At 43.0% G+C, this 16,736-nt stretch overlaps 1 protein-coding gene across 3 annotated transcripts in view; it reads left to right on the forward strand.

Annotated features, from left to right (window-relative positions):
* INTS6 (integrator complex subunit 6) overlaps positions 1 to 16,349 on the forward strand; it is a 73,185-nt gene extending 56,836 nt beyond the window's left edge. The window contains exons 9-19 of one of the 3 annotated variants that reach the window (XM_028526428.2): positions 2,634 to 2,786; positions 2,920 to 3,052; positions 3,585 to 3,679; positions 5,515 to 5,625; positions 6,612 to 6,827; positions 8,890 to 9,016; positions 10,118 to 10,260; positions 10,502 to 10,733; positions 12,470 to 12,841; positions 13,731 to 13,824; positions 15,716 to 16,177. In XM_028526428.2, the coding sequence (XP_028382229.1) occupies positions 2,634 to 2,786; positions 2,920 to 3,052; positions 3,585 to 3,679; positions 5,515 to 5,625; positions 6,612 to 6,827; positions 8,890 to 9,016; positions 10,118 to 10,260; positions 10,502 to 10,733; positions 12,470 to 12,841; positions 13,731 to 13,824; positions 15,716 to 15,809 (1,770 nt within the window). In that variant the 3' untranslated portion in view covers positions 15,810 to 16,177. Of the gene's footprint in view, positions 1 to 2,633; positions 2,787 to 2,919; positions 3,053 to 3,584; positions 3,680 to 5,514; positions 5,626 to 6,611; positions 6,828 to 8,889; positions 9,017 to 10,117; positions 10,261 to 10,501; positions 10,734 to 12,469; positions 12,842 to 13,730; positions 13,825 to 15,715 lie in introns of all 3 variants that reach the window. The other 2 variants (XM_028526432.2, XM_028526434.2) reach the window with 2 other exon arrangements.
* The last annotated feature ends 387 nt before the right edge of the window (positions 16,350 to 16,736 follow it).

Consider the following 16,736-nt stretch of genomic DNA (forward strand, 5'->3'; position numbering starts at 1 on the left):
GGCTATTATGGTTACATAAGACATATTAAGAGTTTGGATTGAGATAATGGAAGAGAGTCATAAGAAAGATAATATTGGAAAGAACTGGCAAAATTTAGTAACTGAAGGATATTAGAGGGGAAATGACATTTTTATGAATAACTATTTCAGATAAGTAATAATATTGAAATTTAAGGGTCATTTATTAGAGACTGATTCTGAATTTGAATCGTGGCTCTACCAATGATTAGTTATGTACCTTAGGTTAATTACCTTCTCTATGCCTTAATTTTCCATCTGTTAAAGGATGATAGTAGCTCCTATCCCATAGGATTGTTTGGGGGAGTAATGAAACAATGAATTCAGAGTGTCTTTGCCAAGTTCCAGAGGACTCCTTCCCCCTCCTTTTTCCTCTTGGACCTCAGTGTGTTCATCCAGAAAAGGAGCGAGTTCCATGGACTGATGCGATAAGCTGTGTGTTAGGTACATGCTGGGTTCACAGGAGCACGAGGTGAATGGCACAAGTTGAGTAAAACATTTGCTCACCCTGTTGGACGTTACCATTTATGGGAAGGTCAGAAATAGAAGAAACGTAGTAGAGTACAGCGTGTAAACTGTAATCGAGGGGCAGAGCAGAACCCTCCCACGGGGAAGTGGTACCTAACTGCCTGGTGTATGCTTGGGATACAGGGCGGGAAGGGGTGTCAGGGAGGAAGTCTTTTTGTGGTTGATAATTTGCCGGTTCAGACTTCAAAACCTTATTTGCAATATGCAAGAGAGGAAATAATAAAGCAGTCAGGCATAACATATGAAATTTGGGGCCATGAAAGATGATGGTCTGTTTGAGCAATGGCAAGTAGTTTGGCGTAGCTAGGGCACAGGGCGCACACGGTGTGGTGGTTGAAAGGTGGGTATGGACCAGACCATCAAAGATTTTTGTGTATCATATTAAGAGTTTGGACCCTATTTTTAGGTGATTGTTTATTACTTTTACCAAATAATTTTAGATAGCATAATTATTGGGCTGGCCAAGACATCCATGTGGTTTTTTCCACAAAATATAAAACACATTTTTAATTTGCACCAATAACTTCCATTGATTTGGATATTTTGAATATATTGGATATCTCCCACATGGTCTAACATAGATTGGTGTCAATTAATGTATCAATCCGATCGCTGTCAGCCTCAGCAGGTCTGCCAGGCCATGGAGCATCACCCAGCGAAATCTCCAGCACAAACCTGAGAAACCACTTCTGACACATTCGATCAGTCATAGCTCCTTCTCTACACACTGCACAAACCTCTTTCTGCATTTCAGTCGCATTTTTACCGTTCTTGAAATAATAAAGCATAGTATCCCGAAAACGTGTATTTTCTTCCATCTTCCAACATTAAAATGGCTACACAAAAATTCACCAATTTTGATATGTTTTTTAAAATGCACACTGATATGACAGCTGCCAAAAGACAGTCTTAACAAAATTGTTTTAAATGAAGTTAAAGACAACTAAGCACCGAATCAACTTTTATATTAAGTTTGATGGCCATGGGATTAGAGGGGGCTACTTGGTTAGGGAGACGAATAAGAAAGAAGCGGTTATGCCGGTGTAGCCTGGGAATGAAGGCGTGGACCGGCGTGGTAGGAAGTGGAGACACGTTTCCGGAGAGACGGACGCTGAGCGCCGACAGGGCGGGAACTGAGCCCTGCGCACCTGCCGTGTGTGTCCTCTGCTCGGTGCCTTCGAGTCTGTGGGATCGTTTCACCTGGTCTTTGTGACAGTTGCATGGGGAGGGCAAGGGCAGGGTCTGAAGGATGACATCCAGGTGGTTAGAATAGGTTTTGTGGTGTGGGGCCTCTGGGGGCCCGGGGCACGTGCAGCAGCTGTCGTAGGCGTGCGGGCAGGGAGCGGACGCGGGGCCGCCAGCGCGCAGAGTCGCTGGGGCTGACAACCCTTTATAGCTGTGGAATTCAAATTATTTCCCGATGGCTCACATTGTCTTCACCAGTCTCGGATCGGTGAGGTTTTCTTTATTTATTTTCCGCTTTCCAACCAGTATTAGTAGTTAGGTCACGATTCAGGATCGCAGGCTGGGAATCACCACGTCCCCAGCGCTCCCCTCGCCCCCCTGGCCGGAGGCAGAGGACCGAGTGGAGGAGGGTGGGGCCAGTCAGATCTGCCCAGGACACACGCCTTCTGCCTGGCGCCTGTCCCAGACTTACAAATAATGTTTAAATACGTGATGTCCTGCTTACTGTACATTCAACACCTTTTACTGACCTTTACTGACCAAGGTGTATGATCGATCCGTTTGGAAGCCACTATCTAAGAAATTAAATTGCTACAAGTGAGTACTTAAAACTGAAGGTTTCTCTGTGTTCCTTGGATATGGAAATGAGTACTTAATTCCAAAAATTTATATTTTAAACCTAAAGAGATTTTCATTTTGAAGTGCTTTGTCTTTCTTTTGAATAGTAAATAATTTAAGCTTTACATTTCCAAGATTTTTCAGTTAAAGTTGCTTTGCCCAGTAAACTGAGCTCTAACTAGCAAAACTAGTTTTGCTAGTTAGAGCTCGTTTTGGTAGTCGATACTGAAGATGAGTTTGTCTCTGGTACTTTGCATGAAGACTAATGAGACTTTCCCCTCTAGCCACCTCGTACGTCTCATCCCATAGTGAAGTTTTCCTGTACAGACTGTGAACCGATGGTTATTGACAAATTGCCTTTTGACAAATACGAGTTGGAACCTTCCCCCCTGACTCAGTTTATCCTGGAAAGGAAATCTCCTCAAACGTGCTGGCAGGTGAGCTGATCAGTTACCTAAGTTCCGTGTTGCTTAAAAAGTGAGATTGAGTCAATGGTTTATATAATCTGTAAAGATTTTAACCTTAAAATTTCCATAAAAATAGGAAATTTTAATCACTCCTTTTTAACAGGTATATGTGAGCAATAGTGCGAAATACAGTGAACTGGGTCACCCGTTTGGTTACTTGAAAGCCAGTACAGCGCTGAACTGTGTCAACCTCTTTGTGATGCCTTACAATTACCCTGTCCTCCTTCCCCTTTTAGGTGAGTCACCCCGTCGCCTTCTCCTGGGCTCAGTGCACATTTCCACCTGGCAGATGTTTCCTGAATGAGTTTGTTCCAAAATAACATGATAGCCTGAAGTTAGTTTCTGGGCACCATCGGGCTGTAATTTTTGAGTACTGCTGGAAAAGGCTACTTTTCCTTTATGGAGCCTCCTCAGATTTGAAAGTTACAGTCACAGTATTAGTAGATATATTTATAGAAAGCTCTGTATATGCGCTGCTTCTGTCCTGGAACCTGTCTCGTGTCTAGGTCTAGAAAGGGTGTAGTTTTTCTTCGTGTTTCCCGATTCCACTTTTGTCCTTACCTGAAATTTAGACCATAATTGGCATCTTTTCATTTTTGAAATGGTATTACTGATTGAAAATTACAGAACCCAAAATTTTACCACTTTTATTTTGTTAAAAGCTTGTATCTCATGTTACTCTTCCTCTCACAAATAAGAAACTTATCTGCCCTGATTTTTATCTGTGAAAATGAGTGATGATAGTTTGTTTGCATTATACATTTATAGATGACTTGTTTAAAGTGCATAAAGCAAAACCAACACTGAAATGGAGACAGTCGTTTGAAAGTTATTTGAAGACAATGCCTCCCTACTACCTTGGGGTAAGAATATTATTGTTAAAAATAGCACTTGTTATAAAGTTTTATATTATGCTTATAGTTTATTGTAAGTATTCCTGTTTTTTTGCCATTACAGGTTAAATGTCATGAAAATTGTGTGTACACATGGCCAGTGTAGATGTAATAGGAAAGAAATGTTTCAATGATTTGCAAAATAATGGTGATTTTGAGTATAGACAGTGCCTACCCTATGCCTACTATGATCTTATGCACGTTACATGTATTAACGTAGTAATTTCATTTATGTAGTAATCCTAGGAGGTAGAAATGGTCATTGTCCCTGTTCCATAGATGAGGACACGAAGGCACTAAAAGATAAGTTGTGTGGTCCAGGGTTGCAGTGCTAATATATGGGGGCTGGCATTCAGTCCCAGGCAGCCTGTTTTGAATGTAGGCTTTTCATCTCAGCCCTTGCACTATCTTTATCTTTTTAAATTGCCGTTTCAGAATTATTTCTCTCTAATGGTTCAAAATCATTTTTGTTGCATTATTTTCTAAGTCTTCAGAAATATGTTCTTAGGCACATAAGTGTATATTCACAGAGAACCCTATATTTTTAAAGGCATGAATTTTCTGATTACTTAAAATCTAGTTTATCGTAGTAGATAAGACCGGTAACGTGTATATTAGTAAGTTCACTACTTTATTTTATGAAAAGGAATTTAACAGAAAGATCCACACTGAAAGCACTTTGAGACATTACTTCTGCCTTTGATTCAAGAACCAGTTCAGCATTTGACTATGACTGATCTTCATAAATGGCCCCTTATAAGAACATTAATTTCTTGAGCTTTAAAAATCATATTTTACAGTTTTAAGAGATAAATTGTATGAGCGTCTAGCACATAATGCCTGCCATGTAAGAGTGAAAGGAAGAAGCACTTCGAATATGAAATGTTACATATGTTGACTCATTTATATTTCATAGAAACCTGGAGGACTTAGCCAGAGAGCTGCACGGATGTGAAATACCAGAGATGTGACATCTCTGGGAGTTGATTCTAGTTTCACACGAGTGCTCACCCACTTTCTGATATGTCAGTGAATATCATCCTTTTTCTGTCCCTGTCCCATTCATGCGCGCTGGACACTCCTGCCGGTGATGCTTGTCATTGTCCAAAGTGGTTCTCCATTGGTCTCTCCTTACAATTAAATATTGTTTCATTACACCACATCCACAGTACATATTAGACTGTTCTTCTTCCCCCTTTATTTTTCCTTCTGTTTCCTTGCAGCTCAGCTAATGGTGATTGTCATGATTAATACCTTCTGAATGCTTACTGCGTGCCAGATTCTTTTATAAGTGCTTTCCATATACTAATTCATTTAATCCCATGACAACCCTACGAGGTAGACACTGTTACTCTCATTTTACAAATCAGAAGCTGAGGCACAGAGAGGCTACAGAACCCAAGACCACGGGGTCCCAAAGCTAGTGCGGGGCCGAGCCACAGCCCGTGCCGTTAACCCGAAGCGGGAATCTCCTCCCTTCTTGGACTCCGTTGGAGTTACTACCCAAGTTCTACCAAATCCGCCTCTGCAATGCACCTCCTGCCCTTTTCTTCCCAACCCACTATCTCCGAGGAGACTGGGTCTTCACCTGTCTTGCCCTGGGTGTTACTATTCTAGCTTCTAATCCCTTTCAACACTTTCAAACTGCCTTTCATACCACTGACAGACAGTTGACTGAAATACAGATGTGATATTACTCTTACTGCAGAAAAGGGGAAATTGGGGGCGGGGAGAAGTTTTAAAAACTGACATAGTACGTCTAGCCTGACATTTTTGACAAGAGGCGTTTTCTTTCCTGCCCATAGCCTTTGAAGAAAGCTGTTCGAATGATGGGGGCACCCAACCTCATAGCAGACAGCATGGAGTACGGCCTCAGCTACAGTGTCATTTCATACCTCAAAAAACTGAGTCAGCAGGTAACGTTGGGAAGTAGAGGCCTTCGTGTGTTTGGAATGGTTTTGGCTAAGATGGTTAACAGGCCAGATGTTCTTGATGGTTCTAATAGAGTTCCATTTTATTGGTATATTACATTTTAAAGCCACATGTATCATATATTAACACAATTGCACAGTATGCTATGTTTTGAAATGTTAACTTCAAATAATAATTCCTAGTTTATGAAATGGCTTCATAGACTTCCAGTTTGTGAACATTCTTTGTTTTCTTTTGAGAAATTTGTTAGAAAGTTGTTTTTTCTTAGAAAAAATGCCAGTTCCTTTTGCTTTCTCTTAAAACCTATCGATTTTTTTTTCAAAATGGGAATTTCTTTTGAAATATTTGTAAGAGACATTGAATTTTGTCATTTTGGGCATTAATCACCTTAGCAGACACTATGGTGGTTAAGCAGTGTACACTTGAACTGACTGCCAAGTTATTAAAGTTGTACAAGATACATCATTTTCCCGGTGCTGCCGCCGTGTATACTTAACTGCTAATTGAAATGCAGGTGGAAAGAGTCAAAATATATGCTACCTGCTTTCCAGTGAAAAACGGCATCATTATTTGCCATATCTGTGAACATGTATTTATATGCTAATGTCTTTAAGTAAATATCGATGAGAGGATTTTTCTAATTTTCTATCAGCTCTGAATTAGAAATGCATATTTTCATTTAGGGTATCTTTACATTTCATGGTTTAAGTGTAGTGGGTATTTACCATTAGAGTTGTATTTGTTTGCCCCGCTCCAAAAGGTTAGAATTGTAATAATTTAAAATCATAAGACATTGTTCAAACTATGTTTAATTTACCAAGTACTTGACATAAAGTATGCCACTCGTGATTTTCATTTCTTACATATTTTTAAAATATACAAATATTTAACTTATAGAGGACCAAAGCTACAGAATTTAGGTTACCAATTTAGATTACATCAAGGCAGTTCTTGTTTGTTTTTACTTTAGGCCAAAATAGAATCTGATCGAGTCATCGGGTCTGTGGGCAAGAAAGTGGTGCAGGAAACTGGAATTAAAGTCCGAAGCCGGTCGCACGGTTTGTCGATGGCCTACAGGAAAGATTTTCAGCAGCTGCTGCAGGGGATTTCAGAGGACGTCCCTCACAGGCTGCTGGACCTGAACATGAAAGAATACACTGGGTTCCAGGTTGCTCTGCTCAACAAGGTAACGGTTACTCGAATTTAAGACTGCCCCAGTTATATTCTGTTGTTATGTTGTTGAATAGAGATCACATTTTCTGTTAACGGAAACTCAGTTCGTCCAGACTTTTGGAGGTACTTTTATACCTCTGCAGAGTAACGACCATTATCTCGCACTATCATTGAATTTTTGAATTTCAGGATGAAAATAGACATTGTCCATGGTGAGTGAATGAGTGGATGTGCTGATACAAAGTAAACCAACCCATTCACTTTATAAGTGAATAAGCAGAGGCTTAGAGATTGCGAACAGTCATGCAGCTTGGTGGCGTCACCGCGGTTTGACGCTTTCCACCTGGGGTGCATGCTGTGGTCCTGGGACACTTGATGTGAACACTCATCATTAAACAGATCTTTATTTCAGAAGCCTTTTTGTAAAACCCGACAACCTGACTCTAAAATTTACATGGGAGTGTGAAGGTACTAGGATAGCTAGAACAGTTTTGGGAAAGAATATAATTGGACAGTTTGCACGATCTAACTTTAAAAGTCAGTGTTAAAACTGTAGTGACGGACACTCTCTGTTGTCGGCACCAGGGTGACCGCACAGGCCTTTGGAACGGAGTGCCATCTAGAGGTAGACCCTCACACACAGAGAGTCGGTCACTGTTTAACACAGGTGCCAAGGTGACTCAGAGGGTATGAATACAGTCTTCTCAACAAGCAGTGGGTGTCCATATTCAGAAGTAGGATCCTGGCCCTTATGTAACAGCACTTGAAGTGATCGTGGTCTTAAATGTAAGATCTAGAACTGTAAACTAAAGAAAACTGCAGAAAATCAACATCACCTTGGGTCATGGATCACTGAAGAGTTCTAAAATACAGAACAGAAAGCACTTGATAAATCAAACTTCATTAAAATTAAAATTTTTTAATTCAAAAGAAACTTTAGGACGTCATAAGCCTGGGAGAAAAGCATATATTGAATAAAGAACTTAATATCAAAATACATAAGGAACTTAATACAGCTCAATAACAAAGAGACAAGTACCCCCATTAAAAAAAAATGGGCAAATATTTGAACAGATACTTCACCAAATAAGATATACAAACTTGAACAGGCACATGAAAAGATGGTCAACCTTATTGGCCACTAAGAAAATGGAAATTAAAACCATAACGAGACCCCACTTTACAGCCACTGGAATGGCTGAAAGTTAAAAGACTGAAAAATACAAAGTATTGGTGAGGATGGAGAGTAGCTGGAACTCCCACGTTGCTGATGGGAAATAGTGGGCAGTTTCTTAAGAAGGTGAATACATACTTGCTATGTAACCAGCAATTGTGTGTATCTGCCCAAGAGAAATGAAAACATATGTAATAACGGCATTATTCATAGTCCCCCCAAACTGAAAACAATCCAGTGTTTGTCAAAGACAGATAGATGAGAGGTACGGTGTATCCATATAATGGAATACCACTTTATACAATAAAAAGGAATAGTCTCCTGGCACATGAACAACATAGATGCGTCTCAGAAACATCGTGCCCAGGGAAGGACGCCAGATGCACAGTGTTAGATATTGCCAGATTTCCTGTGTAAGGTGGGCCGCGCGGAGACGGGAAGCAGGTGGGCCGCTGCCTGGGGCCGGCACTAGGGACCGGCTGCGGACGGGCACGAGGACTCTCCGGGAGGCCGGGAGGGTCTGGAATTGGGTCGTGGTGATGGCGGCACAGCCGTGAACTCACTGACACTCACTGAACCGCGTGGTTACGTAGGCAGGTGTATGGTGTGTCAATTACATAGCAAAGCTTTAAAAACAAACCTTGAAAAATTGGGGTATTTATTTCTTTTAGCCAGAATTATATAATAAAATCTTGAGTTAGATGTGAGCTTAAGATTATTTGGTTGAATTCACTACCAGTATTTTATCTTTTGGTTCTCAAAATAGCACATTAAGATGACATCATACCTCTATTCTGTTTTTAAGCTAAATTTGTTAACTTACATATCTTTTTTTCAAACCTATGCTGCAGGCTAGACAGTTAGTTTCCTAATTCTGTTTGTTTTTGAATGTTTTCAATAGGACTTAAAGCCACAGACATTCAGAAATGCATACGACATACCAAGACGGAATCTTTTGGATCACTTGACAAGAATGAGATTTAATCTGATGAAGAGCACCCGCAGGTTTCTTAAAGGGCAGGATGAAGGTTAGATCACCGTTCTCATATTGGCGTTTCTTTTGTAAATTTCTTCTTAGCATTGAAACGTAATAACAGTGCTGTAACTCGGAAGGAATTGTGGCAGTGTGGCACCCTCATTGTGAACTCGAACAAAGGAGTAAAAAGTCGTCCCCGAGGCTGCACTGCTTTCCCCGGCACTCTCGCCCCTGACTCCGTTCCCCAGAGTAATGGCCTTTGTCAGCCGCTGGGTTTTCTTCCTTGGCTTTTCTTCCTTGGCTTTTCATCCATTCACACGTGTAGTTATGTTCTTGAGATGTGCAGATATCTGATGGCCAATAACTACACATGTAGTTATTTTCTTAAACGATATGCTGATATCCGATGGTGTAACTCTGGGTGGCCAATAGCTGTCACATCCTGCCATTTCCTTCAGCCCCCTCATTGGCACCTACTACAGATCAAGTCAGAGGAGAATGTAACCCTTGCGCTCTCTGATGTAAGCGTTCCAACTGTACCCGTATATTAAAGGGTTATGTATGTGATTTCTCTTCTCTGTAAATTCTGCTATAATTAAGTTTTGTATATTTGGAATAGAGGAGAAGAAGCATTCCTTTTCATGGTAAGATGACACATACTGATGATTCCGTGCACTGTAATTAGATGCAATATTTTTGTTTTTAGAGATAAAATCAGTGATTTTTCATTTTATTTTAAAATTTTCAAAGATTCTTGTGTCACTATATTTATAAAGGCAACAAATTAGTTTAGAGTATGTGGTAAGGGAAGACTGCCTAGAATGACACCAGGTAGCTTTCATATATAAGAAGATATGTGCTGCCCTGGCTGCCGTGGCTCAGTGGATGGCGCTCTGGCCCACAAACCGAAAGGTCACTGGTTGGATTCCCAGTCAGGGCATGTGCCTGTGTGTGAGCCAGGTCCCCAGTAGGGGGCGTGTGAGAGGCGACCACACATCCATGCTTCTCTCCCTTTCTTTCTCTCTCCCTTCCTCTCTCTCTAAAAGTAAAAGAAATAAAATATTTTTTAAAAATCATAAAAAAGAAGATAGGTGCTAACTGTAACAGGGATTAGTGACGCTAACGTTTGTTGTTGCTGTGTTTGTTTGGAAAGATCAAGTGCACAGCGTTCCTATAGCACAGATGGGGAACTACCAGGAATACCTCAAGCAAGTACCTTCTCCGCTGAGGGAGCTCGATCCTGATCAGCCTCGAAGGTTGCATACATTTGGCAACCCCTTTAAGCTGGATAAAAAGGTAAGTTTTCCATTAAATAATTGTATTACATATGGAAGTGTTCCACTATATAATTCGTTTGTGCTAGGTACTGTGGGCTTAAAAGTTCCTAACTTAACTTAAGTAAGCTAAAGCCGTTTCCCCGGTAGAGCATCTAATAAATGTCAGCATAGTTAGATCTAGTTGCTGTGATGGGAATTGGAACTAGTTGTGCCAGTAAAAGCTGCATGTAAACCCAGGGGAATCTTACCTTCCGTTGCAGGGTATGATGATAGACGAAGCCGACGAGTTTGTGGCCGGACCGCAGAATAAACACAAACGGCCCGGAGAGCCCAACATGCAGGGGATCCCCAAACGGCGCCGCTGCATGTCCCCGCTGCTGCGAGGCCGGCAGCAGAACCCGGTCGTGAACAACCACATCGGGGGGAAAGGGCCGCCCGCCCCCGCGGCCCAGGCACAGCCAGACCTCGTCAAACCCCTCCCTCTTCATAAAAGTAAGAGTCGGGTGTTTCTGTCCTGTCCCGGAACAGCGGGAGAACACCTGTGTATTCTGAATTGGCATGTAATTGTCTTTGTGTCTTTTTAATGCGTGTTTGTAGAACATTCCATATGTTCATTATGCTTTATTAGCAGTCGTGATCTAAAGTATTTGCACATCTTAAGTCTTTCAAAGTCTTTTTAAAATGGCATTGTCAAATTCAAGGCCAGTGTAGTGCAGCAACTCACTGCTAAAGACCTGTGCTGTTTCAGACAGCACCAGGCACTGGGGGGGGGGCGGGGGCTGTGGCCGGGACAGGGACTTCTGCTGTCACTTACAAGGCGCGAGGACAGAAGGCCATGGAACGCCTCATTAGAAGTGTGGTGAGCTGCACAGAAGGGAAGTCAAGTGTGTTGTGGGCAGGTTTGGTGCTGAGGGTTCGACTTGGTCTGTGGGGCCAAGGCCCTTGACGAGGACGTTGTTTGAAGCAGCGCTGAAGGGTGGATGAGAAGGTTCCCACTGGGCGGGCTGAAGTAGAGCTTCGGTGAGCGTTTCTTGCAAGGCGTCTGGTGGCGCTGGTGCGCCTGGCCCACGGACCACGCTGTTTGAGTAGTAAGGCCCCAGAATGCTGTCCTGAGGGCATGGGGTGGGAGGGAGTCTGCGACCTGGGTTCTGGAGACACCGTGACCACACCGACGTGCCTGGGGACCCTTAGCGGCCGTGGTGTGGGGAGAGGAGGAGTGAAGTGACTCGGAGGGGCCGCAGAGTCTGGAGCGGGGGTTGGTCCAGGAGTGCGTGGAGGTAGGGTCTTGAGGTGGCGCTGGGCGGCGGGGGATCGGTGAGTCCACCTTCACGGAGAGCGTTAGAGAGGGCAGTTTCTGTTCCAGTCTGCGGAGGGGAGCGGAGTCTTGGCAGGAAGGCCGTTCCAGTTAAAGAGAAGCTGTACCAGACAGTGAGGCTTGCCTGTCCTGGAACAGACTTGATGGGGGAGTCGGGGGTCTGTGGGGATGAGTCCATTTGGGGCGGTAAGTGGGGGAAGTGGAGATGTACCCAGCTGTTGTCCTAGAGGTGTGGTGAGCGTCATGGAACTTAGAATTCAGCTGCTTTCTGGGGGTGGGGAGCAAGTTCAGCCATCTCCTGTGAAGGGGCAAGGTGGCAGGCTTGAAGTCCAGTTGCCCGGTGGGCTGACGCGGACACCGGCTGGTCCCGCATTACCAGGCGGGTGAGTGTGGGCAAGAGGAGGGCGTGCCGTGAAAGGCCTGCTTGGCGGGCTGTTCCCTGGAGAACCTGGGGCGTTTTAAACTCGCCGCCTGTGCTTCTGCCTCCTTGTGGCGACAGAGGTCTGAGGCAGTGGGGGCTGGCTGGCACGAGCCAGGGCCGGGGAGAGGGCGAGCATGGGCTGGAGAGAGGGCGAGCACGGTAATCTCAGTCCTGCGCATCTCCCCGAACCATGACACCCTGCTCGTTCAGCAAAGTTGCCGTAGAGTAAGACAGAGAAGTGAAAGTGAATTTGGCTTTTAGCTTTTTTCCTCCCTAAGGACAGAAATTGTATAGATTGTGTACATACTGTGAATGTTTCACATTGAATCCACCACATCTTTACCAAAGCTTAAGAATCACATCACGTTATTTGTTAATTTGCATCCGTCAAGGAGATCACTTGTGGTTTTCTGCAGTAATATTCTTTGAAGTCTTCATTGCTCTGTGCTTTGAAATTGTCTCAGAGTTTTTTCTTCTTATCTCCGTTTTTAGTTCCAGAAGCTAGTAACGACTCGACAGTAGACGACGTGGTTGAGAATCACGTGGCCGACCAACTCTCATCGGACGCCACAGCAAATGCTATGGATGCTGAGTTTGCAGCATCTTCCCCAGCCGGTTTACTGGAGCGGCCGACCAACCACACGGAGGCCCTCGGTCACGATCATTTAGGAACTAACGACCTCGCCGTCGGCGGGTTTTTGGAAAATCACGAGGAGCCGAGGAGTAAAGTCCAGTGCCCCGAAGAGAACGCGCCGGCCTCCTCGCTCAGCAAGGGGAAGAAGCTGGGGCACTGCCGGAGCCACGAGGAGGTCAACACTGAACTCAAAGCACAGATAATGAAAGAGATTCGGAAGCCAGGAAGAAGTACGTACCATTAGACACAAACCCCAGATTTAATTTCTGTGTGTGCTCACAAAAAAAAGTCAGATTAGCTGAAAACACGCGATTCCAGATCAGCCTGGAACAACGTGTAAGCCGTGTGAGGTTTGACTCTGTGCCGTGGCGGACGCTGACGCCCTGCTGCATCCAGGGCGCTGCCGTCATGGGGGGGCCCAGAGTCCCGCGTGTTCCTCCAGCCAGCACCTGCGGCTGTGCGGTAGCAGCCCAGCCCTGTGTTTAAGATTGAAGCCGTGGCAGTGACCAGGGATGTGTTTAGGTCAAAAAACTGAAGTTAGGAAAGCTACCCACGAGCCGAGCACAAAGAACTCCGCGGGATAATTCCAGGATTGCCGGCGTCCATGCCGGAGGTGGGGGCAGGCCCCGCCCCACGGGCCGGGACGGGGCGCAGACTCCGTCCTTGCCAGTTGGGCCCTTGCAGTGCCGGGGAGGTGTACGTGAGACCGGACACTGAGGTGGGGCTCTCCAGCGGTTCCGTGTCTCCCATGCTCCCCACCCTCGCCCCCCATTCTGCACGGTAGCTGCAGTTCAGAGTTTAAATGACAGGGGTAGGGTTTTGTGAAGGCCACTTGCTTCTCGCTTTTTAGCGGCACTACCGAAATGCTGTGTAGTCACCCTTCTAAGCTCGATTCCGTAGTGGGAACTTTTACCAAAAAAGCAGTGTTCGACAAGTTATTTTATCTTGTTGTCGTGTGACGCATTGTGTATATGCATTAGAAAGTCTTCCATGAGCCGTGAAAACTTGACGTAGGATGTTTTTGTTTTGTCTTAGTACGACTTGTAAACTGCAGCAGAAAAATATTAAGAATGCAAAGGAAGGACACTTAATTTTTCTTCTTGCCTCTCTTGTTTTAAGAATACGAAAGAATCTTCACTTTACTGAAGCACGTGCAAGGCAGTTTACAAACAAGACTAATATTTTTACAAAACGTCATTAAAGAAGCATCCAGGTAAATAGTCTGTGAACGTTATGGTCAGTATTTCACAGTGTCTGTTGAGTTGTATGTGTACGGGTAAAACAGCACTTCTCCCTGTTCCAGTTTATTGGAAGAAATTCTTTAGAAATCAAACCTTTTCTTCCTGCACGTTATACCTACTTGCATAATTCTCTGTTTCCTACTCTGGCTTTGGTGTCTTTGTATTTTATGGTCTTTAATTTTTCTCCTTTTTATATTTGGGCTGCTCTGCATATTAATGAGTGATTAGAAATAATCACTCATTTTGAAAGGCAATATTTTATTTATTTATTTTTTAAAGATTTTATTTACTTTTTAGAGAGAGGGGAGGGGAGGGAGGAAGAGGGAGAGGAAGGTCAGTATGTGAGAGATGCCCGGACCAGCTGCTTCCCACACGCCCCCGCGCCCGGGACCTGGCCCACAACCCAGGCACGTGCCCTGAGAATCGAACTGGTGACCTGAAAGGCAACAGTTGAGCGCAGTTCCTTTGTACGTGGGAAAGCACGTGATTAAGAGGACCAGAGCTGGACAGACTGGCCGTACTCTGCCTGCCTCAGCTGCCCAGGATTATGTGTTCTAGTACAGGGAATGTGGGTCAGGATTATGAATGGTAACTCCATAGTGTGCTTAACTGGAAAGTTTCATGAGTTTAGTGAATACAAAAATTAGTTTTTATTTTTCCTTTAAGATTTTTAGCATTTTAAGGAATCCTAGGGTTTATCTTATCTGACCTTCCAAATAGACCCTTCTCTGGTCCTCCAGTTTCTTCCACGCTACACTTAAAGTTTGTTTTCCATCGGACAGTTAATTCCGTGTGGGCTGGCGGGGCGCTGGAGCTTAGGCCCCTTTGAAGGAGGTGATAACTTTTCATATCGTCTGTTTTGTATATTTAACATACTCTGCTCTTAGTGTAACATGCTGTCAGCTCAGACGTCTTCGTGGATTTAGTTATATTCCTGGTGCCTTCGCTGTGCCTCTGTCGTCTTTCAAAGCAGCAGCTTTCAGCTGGGGTAAAACACGCAGCGCCCGCCTGTTCGGTCAGAGACGCTGACCTCTTTTCCCTTAGATTGTCAGATAAAAGAATGACATCAGCCGACACGACAATAGCTGTCTGGTGTGAATGAATCAAAATTAACACCTATTTTTTTTGTCAGGTGGCCAAAAACTATTTTTTAATGTGCCACAGGATTTTAACCATTGGTTTATGTGCACCATGAGCTAAAAAAGGTTAAAAATCCCTGTTTTAGAGTTGTGTAATATGGTGGTCACAAGCAAAGAGGAAGTGGGCATAGATTAGGCGGTGTTTTGGGATATTCTGGAAAGCATCAGCAGCATTAGTACGTATGCAGATGAATGCAATTTTAGTGTGCTATATTTGTTAACAGAAAAAAATTTCAAGTTGCAACTTGAACTTGAGCTGTTGGCCTTATTCTGTACTAAAGATGTCTGATCGTTGATTTGCTAGCTTTCAGAGTGTGATAGGAGGACACCACAGTTTTTAGGTGCCACTGCCCCGCGTTCGTGTCGTCTAACACTTTGTGGGGGAGTTGGGTTCGTACCTGGTTCACATTCCTTTTAACGTTCGGCTTTCAAAGAGCCTAAGTAAGCAGCAGTGACTGGAGCCCCCACTGCTCTGGGAGCCCTGATTTTGCTGGGATGTTAGTAATCCTTGTATACATTAGGTTGTTTTCCTTTCTCTTTTTGATTGTGGAAGGAGTAACCTCTTTCTTCCAGCAGATTTTACATATACAGTTGTTGATTTTTAATTTTCATTTCACGTTGAAAAATCTTGCCAAGGCAGTTTTCTTTTAACAAAAACATTATACTGATACATAGCTTCATCTGTTAACAAGAAATTGAGAGTGCTATTATTTTTTTTACACAGGTTTAAAAAAAGAATGCTAATAGAACAACTGGAGAACTTCCTGGATGAAATTCATCGAAGAGCCAATCAGATCAACCATATTAATAGCAATTAAAAGGAAACAGAATGTGGCCACTTATTTCACTATATCTTCTCCAAATACAAAGTAAATACAAGACTGTTGTGATTTTGCATTCATTTTTTGACATGCATTGTTGGCTATTTGAGATACTAAGAGCAAGTCTGCAGATCCTTTTCTCATCATTTTACAGTGACCTTTTCTTCATTTTTGTTTATTTTTGTAATGTGAAAAGTATCACTCTAAAAAAATTTTTATTTAACAAACTAAAAATATTCCTCCAAATCTCTTGCTTGTCATTGACTCTTGCGTGTCAATTTCCCTCAGGTTCTATTTTCTTAAACCAACCTTTAAAATTGTCACCTCTGTTAAGGTTGAACTTTGCCAAAAAAAAAAAATAAAAAAGAAGTTACTTTGTAATTTTTGGGGAAAAAAGCACATACATTAAAACTAGGTAATGTTTTGTATATACAGTTATTTTGGATATATTATTGTAAGTTGTACAAATGTATTTTGAAGAATATTTAAGAAAAGCACTTTTGTTATTCCATCAATAAATGCTCTATTTTACTCTTGTGTGGTTTAGGAAATAGTCACATTTAAAGTAATCGTTTAAAACCATCTGGAGATAATGGAATTTTAAAAGCTTTGCTTTTTAGCATTGGAAAAATAACACCACTTGAAGTTCGTACTTGTTAACCCTAACTGTAATTACATGGTACATGGTCTGCGTTGTCTTTTTACTCTATGTTCTTAGTTTTTGTTGGTCACACAACATCCTCCTGTTTCCGCCGAGGCAACGGAAACAATGTCTGTTGGGATAGGCAGATGCTTAAAAAGCAGACACCTTTGGACATTATTTGGTCTCCTTACTTTTCTTCAACCCCTGTTCCTTTCTCACCAGGACTGTGGATGGCCCCGAGTTGGGGAGCTGTCAGTTTGGGGCGCATCACCCGTTCTCCT

Source organism: Phyllostomus discolor, chromosome 11, assembly GCF_004126475.2.
Source record: "Phyllostomus discolor isolate MPI-MPIP mPhyDis1 chromosome 11, mPhyDis1.pri.v3, whole genome shotgun sequence".
NCBI lineage: Eukaryota > Metazoa > Chordata > Mammalia > Chiroptera > Phyllostomidae > Phyllostomus > Phyllostomus discolor.